Source organism: Ovis aries, chromosome 3 (genome assembly GCF_016772045.2).
Source record: "Ovis aries strain OAR_USU_Benz2616 breed Rambouillet chromosome 3, ARS-UI_Ramb_v3.0, whole genome shotgun sequence".
Taxonomy (NCBI): domain Eukaryota; kingdom Metazoa; phylum Chordata; class Mammalia; order Artiodactyla; family Bovidae; genus Ovis; species Ovis aries.
Window position 1 is genome coordinate 28132461 of NC_056056.1, and position 24562 is coordinate 28157022.

General features: G+C 34.7%; 1 protein-coding gene across 37 annotated transcripts in view; it reads right to left on the reverse strand.

The window, feature by feature from the left end:
- PUM2 (pumilio RNA binding family member 2) overlaps positions 1 to 24562 on the reverse strand; it is a 121929-nt gene that overhangs the window by 21245 nt on the left and 76122 nt on the right. For 20 of the 37 annotated variants that reach the window (XM_060411862.1, XM_060411858.1, XM_042245833.2 and 17 more), the window contains 3 exons: positions 16590 to 16733; positions 16183 to 16473; positions 11909 to 12145 (listed from right to left, as the gene is read on the reverse strand). In XM_060411862.1, coding sequence (XP_060267845.1) covers positions 11909 to 12145; positions 16183 to 16473; positions 16590 to 16733 — 672 coding nt within the window. The remainder of the gene's footprint in view (positions 1 to 11908; positions 12146 to 16182; positions 16474 to 16589; positions 16734 to 24562) is intronic. The other 17 variants (XM_060411879.1, XM_060411873.1, XM_060411877.1 and 14 more) reach the window with 1 other exon arrangement.

Sequence of the window (24562 nt, forward strand, 5' to 3'; positions counted from 1 at the left end):
TCAGAACAAAAATATATGTTATCCTAACAACTCTCCAAGACAAACATATTGTCTCCATTTTACTTGTGAAACAATAGGCTTAGAGAAGCTAAATCCCTATTCAAGGATGCACAGCTAATAATTAGACTGAGTTTTTTAAAACTACATTTGAGTAGTTCACTTAAAGCTTTCAGTTATATTCTGCTAGAAACTATTATAATATTTATACTTATATATAAATATTAATTCTGCTACAAACTATAAATAAACTATTATATCTGAATAATTCACTTAAAGCTTTCAGTAATATTCTGCCTCATGAAGAATGTTTAATGCCATATACCATTCATAAATCTAGGATATGTTTGAGGTTACATGGGGAAATAAACCATGCAAATTTTTTACCTATAAAATTTTAACTATGTATTTACCATATATAGAATTTTTACTGGGGAAAAAAAATCAAGGCTTCAATGAATTTAAAACCAACATAATTCTAGTTGAAATATAATCTTCCACATCATCTTAACAGACTGACTAACATAAAAGGCAAAATGCCTAACTGTCAAATGTGCTACCTTAAATTTATACATTTTATGACAATAAGTATGCAAACAATATAAGGAACAACTATAAACCAAAATAAATAACTGCTGCTTCCACTTCTACTACCTTTAATTTTTTTCTAAAAGCAACTAAGTAATTACCTTTTAGCATCTATCTTCATTAGTCAAAGGGCCTGTTTTTAACTATGCAGTTCATACCAGTATTATATCTCATTCCTATCTCTACTCAACTTGCCAATATCCATTATTTCATCAAAAAGCCCTATATGATTTCAAGACTGCCTGAATCTTACATCTTTAGTGAAAACTAAATTATCTCTGTGATTACTGAACATGAGGACACTCTTAAAACCTACCCCTACCCCAACAAAACACACACATGCAAAAATAAGAACTCACAACCGTCATAAAACTTTTTGAAGTACAGTATTCTACAGAGTATGATCTTGAAACACTCCTCAGACAATACAGTACAGTTAAATAATGCTTTAATGTAGAAATGTAGGATGTTAAAAAAATTTTTTTAAACAAGAAAGTAGCTAGTATTCAAAAATAAATTTATCTATAAAACAGAAAGAAACAAAGCCACTCAAATTAAATTATCCATTTTGTTGAGATTGGAATACAGCTGACCCTTGACCAACACAGAGGCTGGAAGCACTGACACCACCAAAAACGTATGTATAAATTCTGACTTTCCTCAAACTTAATTACTAATAGTCATACTGCTGTTGACCAGAAGCCTTAACAGTAACATAAAGAGGTAACAGACACATGTACACAAGTATATTTTTTGCTGTTTGGTCGCTGAGTTGTGTCTGACTCTTTGGGACTCCATGGACTGTAGCATGCTAGGTTACCCTGTCCTTCACTATCTCCCTGGGTTGGCTCAAACTCATGTCCATTGAGTCAGTGATGCCATCCAAGCATCTCATCCTCTGTCACCCGTTTCTCCTCTTGCCCTCAATCTTTCGCAGCATCAGGGTCTTTTCCAATGAGCTGGCTTTCTCCATCAGGTGGCCAAAGTATTGGAGCTTCAGCTTCAGTCCTTCCAATGAATATTTCAGGCTGATTTCCTTTAGGATTGACTGGTTTGACTTCCTTGCTGTCCAAGGGACTCTCAAAGAGTCCTTTGCAGCACCACACCTCAAAGGCATCTCTTTGCTGCTCAACCTTATTTATAGTCCAACTCTTGCATCTGTACATGATTACTGGAAAAACTATAGCTTTGACAACAAACCTTTGTCAGCCCAGTGATGTCTCTTCTTTTTAATACAGTGTCTAGGTCTGTCATAGCTTTTCTTCCAAGGAGCAAGAGTCCCTTAATTTCATGGCTGCAGTCACTATTTGCAGTGATTTTGGAGCCCAAGAAAATAAAATCTGTCACTGCTTCAACTTTTCAAGTGATGGGGCCAGCTGCCATGATCTTAGTTTTCCAAACGTTGAGTTTTAAGCCAGCTTTTTCACTCTCCTCTTTCAGTTTCATCAAGAAGCTCTCTAGTTACTCTTCACTTTCTACCATAAGGGTGGTGTCATCTGCATATCTGAGGATATTGATATTGCTCCCAGTAATCTTGATTCCAGCCTGTGCTTCTTCCAGGCCCAGGGTGACAAAATACAGCCTTGTCATATTCCTTTCCCAATTTGGAACCATTCCGTTGTTCCATGTCTGGTTCTAACTGTTGCTTCTTGAACTGCATACAGAGACCTCTGGAGGCAGGTAAGGTAGTCTGGTTTTCCCATCGCCTGAAGAATTTTCCACAGTTTATTGTGATCCATACAGTCAAAGGCTTTGGTGCAGTCAATAAAGGAAAAGTGTATTTTTTCTGGAACTCTCTTGCTTTTTCGATGATGCAATGGATATTGACAATTTGATCTCTGGTTCCTCTGCCTTTTCTAAATCCAGCTTGAACATCTGGAAGTTCACCGTTCATGTACTGCTGAACCCTGGCTTGGAGAATTCTGTGCATTACTTTCCTAGTGTGTGAGATGAGTGCAATTGTGTGGTAGTGCGAGCATTCTTTGGCATTGCCTCTTTTGGGGATTGGAATGGAAACTGACCTTTTCCAGTTCTGTGGCTACTGCTGAGTTTTCCAAATTTGCTGGCATACCGAGTGCAGCACTTTCACAACATCATCTTTTAGGATTTGAACAGAAACAATCCATGTATAAGCGGACCTGGGCAGCTCAAACCTGTGTTTTTCAAGGGTCAACTGTACTCTTCAAAGCTGTGGAGCATGGTCTCAGCTTTCTTATTTCTAACTTATTAGAGAGAAGAAAAAATCCCAAACAACTCTAATATAATCTAGTCTTTGGTTAACTTGGTACAAAAAAACCCATAAAGGAAAGATAATAATTCTAAGGGAGAGAATCACTATGTTAAATAAAGTAAGTAAGTCAACAGCATTACAATCATTATACTGCAATCACTGGTTTACTTGTCTGTATTTACCACACAAAAAAGTCAAATTTGATGATGGTGGGCAGAATGTTTTCTTCACCAGTGTCTCTAAACTCAAGTACAGTATTCCATGTAGGTATTTGACACTGGTTGAATAAATTTTTTAAGTGAATTAAGTAAAATAAATTAGGTAAAAATTTTGATCAGACCTCAGAATTCTTAAATGGTGGCCAGAAACAAAACAAAACAAAACTACACATAAAAGAGAAACATAAAATAGGTATTAGTTTCAGTATAATAATTAAACTTATTACTATTCTATTAATTAAAATAGCATCTGATCAGTTTAAATTTAAAATTAGTAATAAAATATATTAAGAGATCCTTGAAGTAAAAAGTATTTAATTGAGATTAAAAGTCAATTGCAAGCAAGTAAAAAATGCCAATATACTGACATTCAAAGTCACTTTCACCACCAACTCATAATAGGCTAAGTTATATTTTACCACAATTTTATAAGAAGTTCATAAAAATTCTAAACTCAGGGAACAGGAAAAGATCCTTTATTTAGTCAGAGAAGTAGCAGACAGAAATAAAAGCATTCTTCAAGGAGCAGTGTCATATCTTGGAATAAACCAGATAGACCTGGGCTCAAAATTTTTTTCCTTACTAACTTGACAACTACTCTTTGCGACCTCATGGACTGTAGCCTAACCAGGTTCCTCCATCCATGGGATTTTCCAGGCAAGAATACTGGAGTGGGTTGCCATTTCCTTCTCCAGGAGATCTTCCCAACCCAGGGATTGAATCCAGGTCTCCCGCATTGTAGGCAGAGCCTACAATTTGAGCCACCAGGGAAGATCCCTTGACAACTACAAGCAAGTTATTTGAGCGCTTTGACAATGAAGTTTTATTTGTGTGTGTAGTATAAAAGAGAAGTCAAAGTTAATCTCTCCCTGTCTGGGTACTAAATTGCTCCAGTTCAACTTATTGAAAAGACCATCCTTCCCAAACACACTAGAAGGCACCATGGCCACAAATCAGGTAACCAAACAAGCAGGTCTATTTCTGGGTCCTTAATTTCACGAATCTATTTTCTCAACCCTTGTGCCAATACCACAATTTTAGTTACTGTAGTTTTAATAAGTTTGATATCTAGCAAATTTATTAAATTTTAAATCTGTTCTTGGAGACTGTCTTGATTATTTTTGGCTTTATTTTTCTATCTACATTAAATAAATTACCTTGTCAGTTCTTTAAAAAGCTGAAAAACTCTTACTGAGAGTGTGCTAAATCTGTATACCAATTATAAGACAGTTGCTATCTTTACAATACTGAGTCTTTCAAACCACAAACATGACATGTTCTCTTATCTGCCTTCTTCAACTTCAGTCAGTGCTTTATAGTTTACAGTGTAAAGATCTTGCCCTTCTTCCAATGGATTTATTTCCAGTTAAGGAAACAGTCTTATATAATAATACCCTAAACATTAAGTCAATTCTCCATACCACCCTATGCGATCCATACTACTTTCATTTTCAAAGTTTATTTGGCTACTAAAGATACAGGTTTCTCACAAAGCACATCTGCCTATATTTTAAGAGTTAGTTTCCTGATCCTATGTTTACTTAAAGTACATTATTTAGGGTATAAACAGTGAAATAATACAAGTTCTTGGCAAATTTTTGATAAACTACAATAATTTTTAAGACACATGAAGACTTATTTGATATCAGTAAGAAGGAAAGGTAGAGAAACAATTGAGTGAGATGAAATGCAAATATGAAGGAAAGCTAGAGGCAATAAATAAAAAGTAAAACAACCAAATGATAGTAAATAATGATATACAGAATTATAGCCAACAAAATTAAAGAAAAGGCTCCAATTTGCAAAATACAAATCAAGGGAAAGAGTATTTTAAAATATATACAACAAGAGATCAGAATTTTCTATTTTCTCTCATTCCATAAGCTTTTTTTTTTCCCCCCAAAATTAAAAAATTTAAAGCATGCAATGGTAAGCAGACTTCAGGTAAATGGAAAGAAAAAAAGGAAGGAAGAAAAAAAATCCATCAGTGAGATGACAGGAGACAATATCAAAGGCTCATATAACCCATATCCAGGAATTATGAGTAAAAAAGATGTGTGAATTGGACTAACCCATAATGTAAACTATGAATTGTTCCAAAGTGGTCTCTCTCTCTCCAGGTGAGTACTATTGGATGTTTCAGTGGGATAATCATTTTAAAATGAAGAGTTTAGCATCTGGCTGCTAGGTTATTTAATGTCAATAGAATCCCCATAATCATCATGACAAGCAAAAACTGCTGTCATACAATTCCAAATCAATTACCTCCTCACTGGAAGTATTTTAAACAGGCCCAAGTGATTCTGACATGGTAAACCACTGAATAGAATCATCAAGTATTTTCTACTCTCAAATCTGACATTATCTTAACTGAATTAACTGGTGAAAACATTTTTCAGTCATTAGAAGCACAAAGTCACAGATAATTAAAGGATAATGAACAAAATATAAGGCCAAAACTTAATCACTGGGACCCCAAACCAGAACTCAGACTAATGAATTTGTATACATAAAATAATAAATTCTTCTACATAATAATTAATAGAATTTCTTCACAATATATTTCATACTCATAAACAAATAAGTGACTTGTAGACACACCGATGGGTTGAAGCAGTGCGTTCATTTAAACTACCATGAGAACCTGTAAATAACATTCCGTTTCAAGCTGAATATGCTGTATTATCTATTCAGTCCTATATCATACAATATATTCAGTTCCTGAGTCACCTGCCTTATGAGTAACACATATTCTTTTTCAGAGAGTAGATAATCCTGACCTGCCTCTTGAGAAACCTATATGCAGGTCAGGAAGCAACAGTTAGAACTGGACATGGAACAACAGGCTGGTTCCAAATAGGAAAAAGAGTACGTCAAGGCTGTATATTGTCACCCTGCTTATTTAACTTCTATGCAGAGTACATCATGAGAAACGCTGGGCTAGACGAAGCACAAGCTGGAATCAAAACTGCTGGAGAAATATCAATCACCTCAGATATGCAGATGACATCACCCTTATGGCAGAAAGTGAAGAAGAACTAGAAAGCCTCTTGATGAAAGTGAAAGAGGAGAGTGAAAAAGTTGGCTTAAAGCTCAACATTCAGAAAACGAAGATCATGGCATCTGGTCTCATCACTTCATGGGAAATAGATGGGGAAAAGTGTCAGACTTTATTTTTTTTGGCTCCAAAATCACTGCAGATAGTGATTGCAGCCACGAAATTAAAAGACGCTTACTTGGAAGGAAAGTTATGACCAACCTAGATAGCATATTAAAAAGCAGAGACATTACTTTGCCAACAAAGGTCCATCTAGTCAAGGCTATGGTTTTTCCAGTCGTCATGTATGGATGTGAGAGTTGGACTGTGAAGAAAGCTGAGTGCCAAAGAATTGATGCTTTTGAATTGTGGTGCTGGAGAAGACCCTTGAGAGTCCCTTGGACTGCAAGGAGATCCAACCAGTCCATCCTAAAGGAGATCAGTCCTGGGTCTTCATTGGAAGGACTGATGCTAAAGCTGAAACTCCAATACTTTGGCCACCTGATGCGAAGAGCTGACTCATTGGAAAAGACCCTGATGCTGGGAGGGATTAGGGGCAGGAAGAGAAGGGGACAACAGATGATGAGATGGCTGGATGACATCACCAACTTGATACACATGAGTTTGGGTGAACCCCAGGAGTTGGTGATGGATAGGGAGGCCTGGCGTGCTGCGATTCACGGGGTCGCAAAGAGTCGGACACGACTGAGCGACTGAACTGAACTGAAATAATATTTGGACTTTAAAAATGTCTAGATAAGAGTTTTTCTATAAATCCCAAGAATGACTGAAAAATGAAAGGTATCTAAAAGCCTAGTAATCTTTTATAGACATTTAAAAAACACATAACTTACGCCAGTGTTAAATATAATTTGAGAGGCTGATTAGAATCCTGTTTTGGCATACTTTGTAAAACTGTTCAGTTGATTATAGAACAGCAGAATAGAAAAAATAGTAACAGGAGTTAGAACAATGTTCCAGCTTCAGTTCCGTCATTTATGGATTTGGTCAAGCTTTTGGGGCTCATATGACCTATAGCTGTCTCTTTAATGGGCATTATTATTCAGCCACTCTATGTTAACAATTAGAATGAAATGAAATCATGAATACGAAGGTGCTTTAGAAAACTACCAAATGCTATTCAGTTTGGAGAAGGCAATGGCAACCCACTCCAGTGTTCTTGCCTGGAGAATCCCAGGGACGGTGGAGCCTGATGGGCTGCCGTCTATGGGGTCGCACAGAGTTGGACACGACTGAAGCAACTTAGCAGCAAGTAGCTTTTCAGTTACAGCGAACTTGCTACTTAAAGATTACTTTCAATGAAAACTTCAAAATAATTCATATTGTTTTCTGCTTCAAGGACCATATATGAAACTCAGCAAAATTGCACATAGCCTTAACAACCAATTTGGCCATTCTTGTTTAACTCTTAAACATCTCATTCTGAGAAAAGCAGATGATCAAATTTGCTAAAGTTCAGCAATTTCAACAGATAAACTACCACTAAGCAGGAAAAATGACCTTAGAAGTTAATATTACCCTGTCTACATTTCATATAAAATTTTCTGTGATTAGAAGACAGGTTACAAAGTTTTTAAATCTACTGCACTATTTGACAGCTGAATACACTATTTGATTACTGAATACATGATATTAACAAAACTTTAATAGCTACCTTCGAAGTAACTAATTTCTCTGAGCTCATAGCTGTCATTAGACTTTTTGGCACCCTTTTCTTAAGGAAAAAAATAAGACAGTTCAAAAGTGAAGAGGTACAGAGAAGAAAGCCATTTGTTCGTCAAACCCTAATAAAAATACAGAATACTACTTTATACCCAAGAAGTTCCATATCAATCTAAATATTATGAGAATAAAGATTAAATAAGAAATCATTAACATATTGTAAACATTTACTCAAAGAAGAAAAAGAAACGAAACAAGAAAGGAAACAACTAGTTAGCTAGCTCCAGGTAGACGAACAAAGTAAGACTGGAAATATTTCATCTTCTTTTACTGGGAGTGAACTATCTCAAAATAAGACTGACTTCTATCTTAGAGAATAATTTAAAACACAACTACTGGTAGAAGATTCTTTCCTCAACTCTATAAATCAATGTAACATGAGAAAATTATTTATTTAATATTCAATGCTGAACATAAAGTCCAGAATTTGACATGGCTCTTTGCACTTCAAAATAAAAACCATTAATCTTAAAGTTGTTCTCTTTGCTTGTTCTTTTCTACTTGCTTCTCTGACCAGTGTTTTAAGTGCTTTTAACAAGTTATGGTCAAGCAGGTACCAATCTGAAGGGACTCCAATGGCTAAAGACAGTAATATAGGATCAAAAAAAGGTATAAAAGGTGTTATCTTCCAGACTACAATGGACTGAAACATATCCACAATCCTAAAAGCTATCAATTTACACTACAGGTATAGTGTATGATGATTTTAACACAAAAACAAAAATCCCCTACAAGTCACCTTTAGAAGTTGCTAAGGCATCAACTTAATAAAGTTACAAAATATAGGGAAAAAAATTAAGCATTATCCTGATTCCTATATGAACTATGTATCTCAGGGTAACCTCACAATCAATGAAAGTTCTTTTCCACAGAAAAATTCCAGCTAACCAATGCAAAAGGAATGACAGAGTTAGAAAATCACTATTTTGCAATCTCTGAAGAAATATTCAGGTGATGATGAAAGGCTGCTAAGTTGTTAAGTGGATCTGGCTGATGGAAATAATCAGATCATGGAAACAACCTCACATGGGAACAATCAGATATGTATCTCCTGATATGGTGCAGCAGAACTATATAACCAAACAACAAAACAAACAAACAACAAGATCAAACCACTAAATTTAATTCCATTTTATAGAAAATTCAGAGAACAGAGGAACACACTAAATACCATGAGGAAGAATTCATCGAAGTCAAGAATGTGGGATATTCAATAGGACAAAGTTTCTTCCACAAATACATGTACAGAAGAAGAAGGAAAAAAAAAAAAGAGGATGGAAAAATGGTTTCATATCAAAAGACATATCAAACAAATAATGGACCTTATTTGGACCTTGATGTAAACACAACAACTGTAAAAAGACATTTAAGTCAATTAGGGAAATTAGAGTAATGAGAATTATAAATGTTAAAAGGTATGATTTTGATATTGTGGCTATAAATGTTTTTAAAAAAGGAATCTCTTAGAAATTTCACATTATAATATGGAATATAAAATTACTTTTTCATGCTTCTAACTTCAGTATATTTAAAAAGGCTTCAAATCTTAACAAAAATGTTTTAGGTTATAAAAATATGGAACAACCAAAATCTATCAGTTGAAATACTGATTCTTCAATCACAAAGTGACTTACTAGTCATCCTACTAAAAATATTTATGTTGATGAAATTATAACTATTTTTTAAAAATGAAACATCTCCTGGAAAACCATAAGCACACAATGTTGTTATTAGCTTTTTCTGTGAATCAAGTAGCTAGCATGAGCAAAGGCATAGGATACGTGGCTTAAAAAAGAAAAAAAAGATGTTTCATCCAGTATTTTAAGACTGTAGATATCTAGATATACCAATAACTATAATGGTCACATGTCTTAACATCTCATAAGAAAATCAACTGGAACTAAATAACTCCAGTCAATTTTAATGAAATGGAAAATTTATCTCTATTTTATAGTATTATATTCTTAGTGTGTGACCACAGTAAGATTATTTTTTAAATGGCTATGCAAATTCATTTCCTTAGGTATTTTATAAATCAGTAGCCTTGATAGCCTAATTTATGGCATAATCCACTTTAGGAACACACAATTAAAATATACTTTTTAGACCAGAGAGCACGTAAGTCTTGCATCATGAGTCAATGATATGAAAGTGAAGGACAGATTATTTTCATAAACACTATGTGAAGAGCAAATTTATGATATCTACTGAATTATTTCAACTTGGCAGGGTCTATTCCTTGTTACCAAACAAGGTTGCCAGTTATATGACTAAAGCTAAAAGAAACTAGGGAATCTCAAAAGAAAATAATCCACAAACAATTTCAATTACAGGTATATTAAAATACCAGATTTCAAGGTGAAGCTAACCTAAGTAGTTAAGCTTATACTGTGGGTACAAAAGTATCAGAGTACAATGTAGAACTCCTGGCCCACAGGATTATTTCTCATAACTGACTAGAATTCATTCCATAAGCATTTATATGCCTGGATTCTTTATAGACAAAAAAATCTAGATTGTGATTTAAGTAGAGACATCTAAAAGGTCATTATAATACATTTTCTAAGCAAGTTATGTAGAATAATAATGCCATTTACACAGGCACTAAAGCACAACATAAGCAGTTAACAGTTGACAGAAACCTGATCTGAAACTTACCTATGAAAAAAATGACAGGACATGACAAATATAATCTTAACGAATAAAACACAAAACTATTATAAAATGTCTATTCTTAGGAATGTTTTGCTCCAAATTTTGGTATTAATTTCAAAGTCTCAAAGGCATGTCTTAAATGGGAGTAGTAGGGCTGGGTCTGAATAGAAATAATAAAAATCAAGGACTGAACAGTTCCTATGACTGAGAAAAGATAAATAAAGGAAGGCGGAAGGCTAAAAACTGGTTAAGTTTACACAAACAGTGCTACAAAGCAGGTCTGAGGAACCCAGTCAAATAAATCAATTGGTTGCATATAGTTAATATCCCCAAAAGAGCAAAGGCTCAGACTGGGGTAGAGGACAAGTCTTTTTAAAAAAGAAATCTAGCCCACTTTGTAATAACATAAACCTAAAATGATGATCACTGTTAAAGATTCCTTTGTTACATGGACACTTAACTACATTACTGAGCTTTCAGAGAAAACAGCTATAGCCTTATGACTGGGGGAGGGGCTCAAACATAATCACTAACTTATATTTGCTTACAAAAGCAAGCATTACTTTTTAACTCACAAGCTGATTAATATCTTTCCAAGCATATATAAAAATCAGTAATAGAACTCCTTAATTTTAAGTTGAAATGACTAGAATCAGAAATATCCAAAGCCTAGTTTTAATAAAATACTTTGAAAAGACAGGGATTCATACACAGCCTCTGATATCCAAAAACCCCTCAAAATATCCTGTTAACTACATGGTTAAATACTTCTTGGAGCAGGAAAAATGTAACCACCAATTCAAATAATCCTGGTTTGGGGGCAATTTTAATATACAGATATAAACCAAAGTTCTAAATGTCCCAACTACAAGGGTACAAAAAGCCTAGAACATTTTTTCTTAAACAACATATTCAAAAGTAACAGAAGTACATGGACCAAACCCATACATAGTAAGATTCTCTAACTCACAAACATACTCAATTCATATACCCTGAAATAACCCTTTGGTAAAAGGCCAAAGCAAAGACAATCATACTAAACTAGATTATTTAAAGTTCAATAACTATGTGACTAACATTTTGCTTTTGGTGTGCACAAACTTTTGATGGTGAAATTTATTTCACTATCACATATAAATAACTGACTTTTCAGATGAACTAAAACACACACAAATCAAAAGCACAGACGAGAAAAAACACACCACTGTATTTCATAAAAGGAATAAAAAATACAATAGGGGTCTTTACCTTACTGTATATCAGACCCTCACTTTGAATTTTCACAAAAGTAGACTTTTTCAAAAGGATAATATCTAAAAGCAAAAGCAATTTGGCATGTTTTATCCAACATTAAATATTTTACACATATCATAAAACATACACACAAACACACTTACATGTATACATACGAATAAAAAGGGTTTTGGTTTTTTTTTTTACCTAAATGCAAACTGGATGAGGATCCATGTGATGAAAGTGATGGCGGTGGCGTAAGTGAATGTCCTGGAGTTTGGCTTGGCAGAGGCATGCCTATTGGACTTGGAGAGGAGGAAAATCCCAGACTATTGTAAAATGGCTGCCCTATGGGTGCTAGGCTGCTACTAGATCTTTTGTACAAGTCAGAGCTAGTAGATAGAGACTCTCTCCTTGTGGCACTACTACTTGCAGAACTGCCAACTGAAGAAGAAATAAAAAAAACCCTAATTACATACAGTGTTAACTGAATAAAACCTGTCCCCAACTCTTGCTGGGAAATAACAGAGTGATCACAATAATTATTTTTAGAAACATAACAGAGAAGATAATTACTGTGATAACTATATATACTGTGATAACTATATATACTAACTTATTAATCATAAAAGGGTATAAATGCACCCCAGGAAAATGACCAAATATTTAAGAGCAGTCATATGTTCATTATTTCACATATATTTACCACTGACACATATGATTACTGTGCTTTAATACCCTGGTATGATTTATAAACCCTGAAATTTTAAGTTGTCTGCTATGCTAGAGATTAAATTCCAATAAGGTTATATTTTGGTAGTATCCTAACCTTTGGAACCAAGTTCTTAGACTTCAACCCAATGCCAAGAAAAGATTATACTGATAAACAGAATATTAATACATTTCCCTTGCCATTCACATTTGATTTGGGTTCCAGCTTGTGTTTAAACCACAGTCAAGTCCATATTGGCCCGAATATTAGTCAGCTGTGAAATACAGTGGCAGCTTATTCCTCAGTACTTTTCACACTACACATTCTCCTGATTCTTCAACAGCTAAATTACAAAATACATATGGAAAAACCAAACTTTAACTGCTAGCTCTCTGTTTTCAACCAAAGACATGCATTCACTTACCCCTTGAGATCTTCCATTCTTAAGATGATAGTCTGGCCTCGTGAACTGCTTACTCAGGTAAAGATATTATATCCCTTACTGTACTACATAACACTTTTTAGGTTTTTCACTTAATTCCCAATTCAACTATTAACCTTCTAGTCCTTTTTTTCCCTTTATATTTTATAAAATCATAAAAGAATGGTAGGTTCACATTACCACGCAATCCGAGATCTGGCTATTAATCAACATATATTTGGATAATCAAATTCTTTACAAAGTGTTTTTAAAAGGGTTGTCCAAAACTCTCAATTCTCAAGTCTCACTTATAGCCTGTATTTTCAAGTACGCTTTTTTTTTAAAACTGTCTCTAAGCCTTTTAAACTAAATCCTTTCATATTCAAGATAATATCATATTACATTTTTTAACCTGTGAAATTTTTAAAGGACAAGCTCTATATTCGGACCAATATGGTTAATTCTTTTAAAGAAAATTTTAAGAGGTCAATTATAAATAGGTCATAAGGGTATAGATTAAAGAGAAAAATTAAGCAGAGCACATGATGGTAGACCAAGGTAAGCTTATTAATACAGACAGAAAACTTAATTACACTGGTTTTACCAAAACAAAAATCCTATAAAGGAAAAATACCAGGCTCATACTACTGTATTAAGCAAAATATTAAATAAACAGTATTCAACCTTTTAAACCAGTGAATGCGGTTTCTGAAGGACTGATCAAGTTTTAAAGAAATTCTCACTTTTTAAGATATATTATAGGGAATTACTAAGTAACTATATGCATTTTTAATATAACAAATAAATAGTACCGTAAGAATGATTTTGGCAAAATTGTCAATGTATGGTATATTAACTATGCTAATTTAAAAGGACACTGTCAAAGTGATTTTTCTAAAACATGGCTACATTTGTAATTTCTATTTATTTCAGAAAACATTTAACTGACATGGAAAAAGACAAAAGCCCTCGAAATGAGAGCAGCAGCACTATCATTCCCCTGGCAAATCATCAAAGAAACCATAGTTTTGACACATGCAATATCATTTTCCTCTAAAAAGAAAAAGCCAAGCAAAACATTTAAAAGTAATTCAGAAGTAGCTTTAAACGTAAACAAGCTGGCTTCTTAAATTTTACTATCTGCCTAAATTATCTGCAACAGTATGACTATAAAATATAAAACAAAATATACCTAAAATATTTAAGAAGCTAGACAACAACAATGGAGTCACTAATCAAATATCAATTGTGGATAAAATGTTAAATCACGAACTTTCAACTGTAAAAGAACATTCTAAATAACAGGTCGTAGAAATGGTGATTTAATCTCTATATTATAATGGCTAAGCTTCCTGGCGATCTGAGTTATAAACTGGGGTATTTAACACTGTTAAGCATTAATAATTTCACCATATGGGTAAGAGAATGACTGTGTACATGGTACTGTATATGTACATGTGCATATAAGCATATTTCAGATTTCATATAGGTATGGAATTGCCATAATGTGAAAACGGTAATGGGTAGATTTTGAAGGGTACATAAGTGCAGCACTTGAACGAATGTTTACAAAATGTCCAAGAGGAGGGAGACGATAGGTTCTTTACTGGTATTTAGGGATAGCAATCATTAATGTCCTCTGAAGCAAGGTAAAACAGAGGTACCCCAAGCTGGAAATCAGAATGGAGTAAAGCAATGCTCATAAATAAGGGAGAATGAACATGATAATTTTTTGGCCGAGGCATCTGCCGGGGACAACTATAGAGAACAAAATGTTGACGACTAATCAGTTCCTGAATACAGCAGGAAGGGTCTTAACAAACAAAGAAACAGGGGAATTTGGGAGTATACCAGACTATCAGTGACATTTTATTATTACAAAGGGAACAGGATATTTATCTTTTCTCTATTTTTCCTATATTATTTAGGGCCTACAAATCTACAGAAACTAGTTATCTCCACAGAAGTTTTTTTTGTTTTTGTTTTTGTTTTTAAGTTATCTGTTCTTTTGATTTTCTTCAGCAATCTAGGATTATCTGGGACAACTGCTTGTCAACTGTAAGAAACAAAAAATGAGTCTATGAGAGTGCCTGGGCTACATATTAAAATAGTAAGCTCCAAAAGTAATAAAACAAATCAAATAGGAAAATTAAAAGACTGAATAGTCTCTATGTTCACTAGATATCTCCTGAGAAGTTCCCATGCCCATTCTTTAGGCAATCTTTTTATTAGGCAAATATGATATTTCCTTTTTGATCTCATTATATCAAAAAAGAACTATGCACTTCAAAGTTAATAGGTGTTCTGGACCATCCCTAATAAAAACATTCAAGGAGTTAAGAAGATACTTTCTTAGAAAACTGGCAAAAATAGTTAGTAATGACTGGCATGTGTTAGTTTGGCCATTTTTTCACACCAGAAAAGAATATAATTTCATGTGGTAGGAAAACAGACGAGCAGATTTTAAGACTCAAGGACACCAGAGAAATAAAACATTTCTTGAGGTGTGAATAAATGTCCCTTATAAAGAAAAGGCTGTCAATTATACCAAGAGAATGAGAGTAAGCTGTTTTTCCCCTAATGTTTCCTGAGCACTCTGGAAACACCAGAGACTGATAATACATGTGTCAACAGGGTGTCAAGGTGAGCCTCTTCAATTTCAGCTCTTTCTCAGTTACAAAATCAGTTTCTATGGGTACATTATTTATTTTGTGAAGCTATTTAAAATTTGGATTTCTTAAGTATTATGTATAAAACTAGGATACGAGGTGGGGGAGTCTTTTTAAATGTATTTTTAGTGATAAAGGCTAAGTTGTTTAACCTAAAATAAAGACAGGCATTCTTATCGTAGGGGCTTCTGTTTAGAACATTTCATTATATTTTATTTTTATATATTATACCAAATAGGGACCATAAATATTCATTAATATTTAATAAGAATAAATCATCTGATGAGCACACAGATAATTATTATTTTAAAATATCAGAAACTTAAGATGGCAGAGTTTTTACTGCCTCAAACATTAATATTATAGGGAAAAGGGAAGAGCTAGTAACAAGCATAATATATATTAGCCCAAACAAATCTTACTAAAATAAAAATTACAGTAGTATAGTTCTTAAGGCCAGGGGAAAATATATTTGAGTAAAGAATGGGCTGCTTGAAATGGGTTAAACATTCATAAACACTGCAAAAGGTTTCTTTCTGTCTACAAAATAAACCAATAAACCAGTGTCTTATTCCTGTCCTTTCTACACTACTAGCTATTGTTCATATTAATATTAAAAACAAATACATGTACCTCATGTCCACTTAGCAGAGTACACTCATCTTAAAAAGAAACTTACCTGATGAACCAAATCCACTGAGGGCTGAGCCTATAGCAGCACCCAAAGAGCTACTGCTTCCAAAGCCAAGAGATGTACTTCCAGGTTGGCCAGGTCCGTGAGAAAATAAAGAACTGCTCTGGGAGCTATTAGTCAGAGAAGTGCTCCCATAAAATGAATTAGACTGCAGATTAGTGCTTGGCTGCTGCTGCTGCTGCTGCTGCGGTGGTGGCTGAGTGCCAATTGGCCGGAACAGACCATTTGTGCTGCCTGTGAGACTATTCGCAGTTCCTCCAGCTGCTGCTGCTGCCGCTATAAAATAAATTTCAAACACTTCTTAAAACTACCCAGAAAACCATTTTCTATTATTAAAATATCTCAACCACCACCAGAAAATTATTACCCCAGAAAATGTCAGTTACACTTACCAGCTTGTGCTGCTGCTGAACTAATTAAAACAGGTGTTGGAGCCATTAATCGAACTGGAGCTCCAAGGCCAGTTCTTGCTCCAGGGCCAACCACTAAGGCACCAGTCTGATCATAATAGGCAGTTGGAGCTAGTACTTGATAGCCTAGATTACCAATGAAAACATTAATATAGAAAGCATGTTATTTACTTTCTCCCACAGTTGTTTTTATCAACCAGCAAACACAGGTATTTTTATTGTGAATATAAAACCATTAGTTACTATGTAAAAAGCAAACACATCTGAGAAGGTATTACTAAATAAAAGAAAATCTAACAAAGCCTAAATAAATGTTTTCCCTAAATTTTGACAGCAATGCCTCTTGCTTATGGACCACAGAATGATGAGATATAGTCTTTGCTTTTGAAACTGTAAGTAATCAAGGGCTGATGCTTGATAATTATTACCACCAATTAGTTCTCCTGAGAGAAGAATGGATAAAGACTAAGGGAACTGAAGGAAAACAGTGTAAGATTCATTAGGCAATTTTAGTAAGTTTCTAAACCAAGTGCCTCATTGATAGCATTTCCTTAGATTTTCATTTGCAAGCAATCCTCTAAAGGTAAAATCATGATATAAACAGGTAACTTAAAATCATGAAGTTTAACAGTCAATTTGTAAAGGGTCTCAAAAGCTAAAGTCTGAATAAAAATCACATAGGCATTAGTTGTATTACAGCCTTGACCACAAGGCAGGTGACAATTTGCACTGTTCAGAACTATAGGAAGAGTAGTTTCTCTCTTCACAGACTTTCTCAGTTCCTCATCTGAACCACAGAACAGAAAATGATTATTTTGAACAGAAAAGTGACTTTTTTGCCAATTTTCTCAAAGATGATCCAAAAGAACAAAAACCACTCAAGATGTATGGGAGAGAAGTTATATCTCTATATATCTATCTCTCTCTATATATAGATATACATACATACATACAGTGGATACTTTAAGGCAACAGGTTTATTCTCTCGCAGGACTCAGGTTGAGAAAGGCTGTCTTATATAGTAACAAAGACTCAGGCTCAAAAGTATGAGGACCACTTGCAAAAATGTACTAGCAACCTCGGATATTTTTAAATTTAAACACCACCTTCTAAACTAGGACCAAAACTTTCACATGTATAGGCTGTTTTAATAAAATGCAGTAACTCTGATTCACAATTGCATCTTTATTACAATGGATATGAATTAGGAGGACCAGCCAAATGAAGGGCTGCACAGGGCAAAATCTAGGAGGGAATGACCTTTCCTCTCAAGAGAACTAATTGGTAATAATTTTCAAAGACCTCTCCTCATAGAATGAACATGATAATTTGAGAAGATTATCAGATATCCAACTGTAACTGTCATATAGAATATGCAAGTCTAGAGTTTAATACAGAGGTTCAGGTTGGATTTACAAATAAGGGAGTGGTCAATATTAGCATGGTATTAGCTGCTAAAAATAATCCAACCACCAAGAAAATAAATGGGTAGGGCCAATGGCCTGGAGGGTACTTCACATTAAGAGGGTGGAGAGAGGAGGAACCAAGGAAGAGACTGAGAGTAAACAGCCAGGAAGAAATAAACCAAATCGGAACACAAGGGTCTCCTGGAGGCCAAAGAAAAAAGAATTTGAATGAAGACTGAACGATTAACAATGCAAAATGCTGCTAAAAGGCATTAAGAGTTGAGAACCAGACTAATGAATTTAACAATATGGAAGTCATTCTGGTAAGGATGATAGTCAGTGTGGTGAGTTTAGTAAAGAATGGAAGAACTGTAGCAAGTACAGAAATGCTTTTGAATTTTGCTGTAAAAAGGACCAGAGGGGAGCTACAGAAAAGGGGCTGAGAATAAATTTTTTCTTAACCAGAAAATGTTCTTGTTTAGCACAGCATGATACTTAAGTGTTTAAAACATTTATTATTGTGAAATAAAACATAAAAAGTGCAAAAATTGAAAGTACATTATAATGATTACAACACAAAAAAGTATAACCTCCATGCAAGTCAAGAATAGAAATAGAAAACTGCCTGGCACCCACCTCTTGTAAGTCCCTGCTTTACCACAATCTTCTCTTTCCCTTTGTTGTTTAATCACTAAGTGATGTCCGACTCTTTGTGAGCCCATGGACTTGTAGCCCGCCAGGCTCCTCTGTCCATGGGATTTCCCAGGCAAGAATACTGGAGTGGGTTGCTATTTCCTTCTCCACTTCTCCAGGGGATCTTCAGAGTTATACAACATCCTACTTTCCATAAATGGTCTCTCTCTAAACAATCATTTGGTTTGAATTATTTTAAAAATTTTACATATAATTCATCCATGTTGTTATATGTAGACTTTGTTTCCATTTTCACTATTGTGTAGCACCTCACTAAACAAACACCATGATAAATTTATCCGTTCTGCATTTACACTGTTCCCAGTTTGGGGCCATTGCCAACAGTACTGCCATACACATTTTCATATGTGTATGGTGGTGTATTATGAGTACACATTTCTCTAACCTAAGATGTACAGCAGCTGACACCCTGAGTTAAAGGGTATGCGTATTTTCAAACTTTGGTAGTAATGCCAAACTGCCTTCAAAGTGGTTGTACAAATTTACACACCTTGGTATTAAGAGTTCCCATTGCTCCATGACTTTAAAAATACTTGATAAACTATCAGACTTTAAAAAACTGGCCAATCTGAAAGACAGGCAGAAGCATTTGGCTGTGGTTTTGACTTTCTTTCCTCAGAAGGAAGCTGGGTGTCTTTTCATATGCTAATTGCGCCTCGGCATTTCCTCTTGGGAAAACAACTGCTCAAAGTTTCTCTCACCCATTTTCCTACTGGCTGTATTTTGTTATTGATTTATTTTATTTATTCTGTAAAATTATTTTATTTTTGGCTGTACTCGGTCTTTGTTGCTGCAAGGGCTTTTCTCTAGTGGTGTGAGGGTTATTCTTTGCAGTGGCTTCTGTTGAGGAGCATGAGCTCTACGGCAGTAGTTGCAGCTCAAGGGCTCAATAGCTGTGGCTCCCTGTTTCTACAACACAGGCTCAACAGCTGTGGTTCACGGAGTTGAAGCGCTCCGTGGCATATGGGATCTTCCCGGATCAGGGATTGAACCTGTGTCTCTTACACTGGCAGGCAGACTGTTTACCACTGAGACACCAGGGAAGCTCTCTTATTGATTAATAAAGAATTATACACGTATGTATGTATGTATGTATGTATGCATGCTGTATTCAAGTGTTCCACAGTTTCTTCTTCCATTCCTAGCCTGACCTGTCATTCTCTTTCTGGTGACTTCTGAAGTAACGGGTTCAAATTTATTATTTCCTTTATTTTCATAACAAAATTTCCCTATATTATCTTCTAATAACCTTTAAAATTCCACTTTCCCACACAGGTCTAAAATTTAAAACGTAAATGATTAATGAACACAGGGTAAGTCACGGATCCCAATTTGAACAATTTGTTGCTCAAAGAATCAATTTTCTTTATTTCACCTTATTTATAAAACAAGTTCTTCCTCCCTACGCTTTTTGCTGTTTTTTTTTCTTTGCTATTAATTAGGCAGGTGTCCAGTCCTTTTGGGATCTCATTTTTGGGGTCTCTGTCTCTCCGTGCAGTAATTCAACTGTATCTTAGTTTTCTGAATTTTACCCTAGAGTATAAGTCAGAATAGACCAAGTCCTTTTACTCATTTTTGTCCTTTAATAAGAGTACTGTGGCTAATCTTGACTCTGCATTTTCGTTAAATTTTACTATCAGCTGTCAAAAAAGCCCACAGTAAGAACCCATTGGGTTCTGATTGGAAATGTATTGAAACTGTAGGTTAACAAAGGAAGAACTGGCATGTTTAAAACATTGAGTTGCCCAATGGTATTTAGGTCTCCTTGAGCAAAGCTAGTGGAGGTGATGGAATTCCAGTTGAGCTACTTCAAATCCTAAAAAGATGATGCTATGAAAGTGCTGCACTCAATATGCCAGCAAATTTGGAAATCTCAGAAGTGGCCACAGGACTGGAAAATGTCAGTTTTCATTCCAGTCCCAAAGAAGGGCAATGCCGAAGAATGTTCAAACTACTGCACAACTGTGCTCATTTCACACACTAGCAAAGTAATGCTCAAAATTCTCCAAGCCATGCTTCAACAGTATGTGAACCATGAACTTTCAGATAGTCAAGCTGGATTTAGAAAAGGCAGAAGAACCAGAGATCAAATTGCCAACATCTGTTAGATCATCTAAAAAGCGAGAGTTCCAGAAAAACATCTACTTCTGCTTTATTGACTACGCCAAAGCCTTTGACTGTGTGCATCACAATAAACTGTGGAGAACTCTGAAAGGGAAATTTCTCTTGAGAAATCTGTATGGAGGTCAAAAAACACCAGTTAGAACTGGACATGGAACAACAGACTGGTTCCAAACTGGGAAAAGAGTATGTTAAGACTATAAACTGTCACCCTGCTTATTTAACTTATAAACAGAGTACATCATACGAAATGCTGGCCTGGAAGAAACACAAACTGGAATCAAGACTGCCGGAAGAAATATCAATAACCTCAGATACACAGATGATATCACCCTTATGGCAGAAAGTAAAGAGGAACCAAAAAGCATCTTGATGAAAGTGAAAGAGGAGAGCGAAAAAGTTGGCTTAAAATTCAACATTCAGAAAACTAAGACCATGGCATCCGGTCCCATTATTTCAGGGCAAACAGATGGGGAAACAATGGCAACAGTGACAGACTTTATTGTTCTGGACTCCAAAATCACTGCAGATGGTGACTTCAACCATGCAATTAAGAGACGCTTGCTCCTTGTAAGGCAAGTTATTACCAACCTAGATAGCATATTAAAAGGCAGAGATATTACTTTGCCAACAAAGGTCCATCTTCAAAGCTATGGTTTTTCTAGTAGTCATGTATAGATATGAGAGTTGGACTATAAAGAAAGCTGAGCACCAAATGCTTTTGAACTGTGGTACTGGAGAAGACTCTTGAGAGTCCCTTGGACTGCAAGGAGATCCAACCAGTTCATCCTAAAGGAAATCAGTACTGAATATTCATTGGAAGGACTGATGCTGAAGCTGAAACTCCAATACTTTGGCTACCTGATGCAAAGAACTGACGACAGGATGAGATAGATGGCTGGATGGCATCACCAACTCAATGGAAGCTCCAGGAGTTGGTGATGGACAGGGAAGCCCAGCATGCTGCAGTCCATGGGGTCGCAAAGAGTCAGACACCACTGGGCGACTGAACTCAACTGAACTTACTGTCTAAACAAAGCTGTTTTCCCAAAGAAACTGTACATTTTAAAAGACTTATTCCTACGTACTTACTACTGTAAATAATCTTCAAATTTTACATTTCAAAACATTATAGTGTTGGGAGTTCCCTGGCTGTCTACTTGTGTTTTCATTGCTATGGGCCTAGTTCAATCCCTGGTGGGGAACTAACCTGACCAAAAAAAAAAACAAAAAAAAAAACAAACACTGCTGTTGGCTGACAATAAAGATTTTATGCTTGATTTTTACATCTGACAACCTTAGTAAAAACACATTAATTCTAATATTTTATGTGCAGATTCAGTTACTATAATCATATTTTCTGCAAATGACAATTATTTCTCTCTTTATAGAGCTTTTTCATTTTATTCAAATTTCTCTTATATTATATAGCACTGGCTAGGATCTTTAATACAACATTTAAGAGAAGTATCGTTAGCAGAACTCCTTGTCTTTTTCTAAATCCTAGATGGAAAACTTTCAAATACTGAGTATAAATAGGAAGTCTGTCATCCTTTGGAGGTGGGGTGGGTTGTTTAATTCTCTTTGACTTCCCAGCATATTATATCTTCTGATTCTTATCTCTAAGTCAATATATAAATTTATTATAATGTTCCTGCATCTTTTGATAAATTCTTATGATTTGTATCTCCTATTTTAATCTTTTAATGTGGAAAATTATACCGTGTGAGTTACTGATGCTCATCTTGCATTCTTGGGATAAAATCCAACTTGTTCATGATGTGTCACCCTGCTTTATATTGCGAGATCTGGTTTGCTAGTGTTTCAGGATTTCTAAATCCATGTTCATAAGTCTGATTAGCCTACAATTTTCCTTTTCTGCACGTATGATAGGTTTTTTTAAATATCAAGATTAAGCTAGCACCATAAAATGGCATGGGAAGACCAGTCTTTTTCTATACTCTACAGTTTTGAAAATTTAAAAACTACTTCTTCCTTGACTGCCTAGTATCATTCACCACAAAAGTTGTGTTAGCCTGGAATTTTCTTGTAAGACTTCTTGATTACTCAATTGACTTAACAGTAATGAACTTTAGACTTTTTATATATCATTGAATTTTTTTGATAATATTTTTCTCATTATTTGTCTATTTTGTTTACAATTTCCAATTTCCTAACATGAGACTGATTTCTAATATCCTATTATGATTATTCAATTTTTCTGATATTGGTTATTTATGTCTTATCTTTTTTTAAATGAACCTCTAAGAGGTTTATCAATTTTATTAGTCTTTTTAAAGAAGCAACTTTTGGGATAACTTGACCTTTTTAATTGTATGTTTGTCATCTATTTCATCTACATTAGTTTCAATCTTTATTATTTCATTTCCTTCTATAATTCTTAGAATTTATTCTCTTCATTTTATGGTTCCCAGATAGAAACTTATTTTCTGATGTATGTATTCAAGCCTATATATTCCAGCCATTTGCAGAAACATGGATGGACCTAGAGATTATCATACTAAGTGAAGTAAGCCAGATAGAGAAAGACAAGGAATCTTAAAAACAAAAAAAAGATACAAGTGAATTTATGTACAAAACAAAAACAGATCCACAGACACAGAGAACAAACTTACAGTTACAAAAGGGAAAGGAGGGAACAGAGAAGTTTTAGATTAACATATATACCACAAACAAAAAAGATAACTAACAAGGACTGACTGTGTTGCACAGAAACTATACTCAGTATTTTGTAACAGCCTTTAAGAATCTGAAAAGGAATATACACATATAACTGAACCATTCTGCTGTACATCTGAAACTAACAAACACTGTAAATCATCTGTACTTCAATTAAAAAGAAAAGGCCAATATACTCCTCTTCTATGTTTTGTTTTTAGGTGTAGTAAACAAGTTCAGATATGCAACATTTTCATAATCAATCAGTTCAAAAGTTTCTAATTTCTATTACATTATCTTTGCTACTTAAAGAGCTTGATAAAACACAAGAGATTAAAAAAGACACACTCCCCACACTCAAGAATTACACAATTCATAGAGAAGGTAACGTACTATATTCTTAATCCTAAAATGCCACTTATTTGCAGACCTGACATTGATCAAATAACTTCCCTTAGGGAGAAATAACTCTTTCACTTTAATTTTAAGACACTTTCCACCTCCAAACATACTAAAATAATTAACAAATCACAAATAGCTAAATGAACACAAGGCAGACAGAAGTACTAAAGAAAGGAGCAAGTTATGTGCCATAAGAATGACAAAAGCAGAAATGATTATTATTTTGTTCCTTTTTTTGGCCATGCCACATGGCAGGCAGAATTTTAGTTCCCCAACCAGGGGTTGAACCGACGCCCCCTGCATTGGAAACACTGAGTTTTAAATCACTGGACAACTAGGGAAGTCCCAAAAGGAATAATTATTCATGAACAAGCACTGCAAAGATTCAGAAAGGCTTCATGAAAAGGACCATATTAAAAGATGAAAAGGAAAGTTAATCACAACTATAAAGCAAGGCTTTAAAAAGGAAAATGCAAAACTATATATCCCAATTTTGCTTAAAATTTATAAAAGGTATTCTAAGGAAAAATGTTGGCTAGGGCTAAAAACATAAAAGGATGTTTGTGGAACAGTCTGTGGTCTAGTACATTAAAGTATAGAACCGGGACACTGTTGATGAGTTTAAAAAGTAGT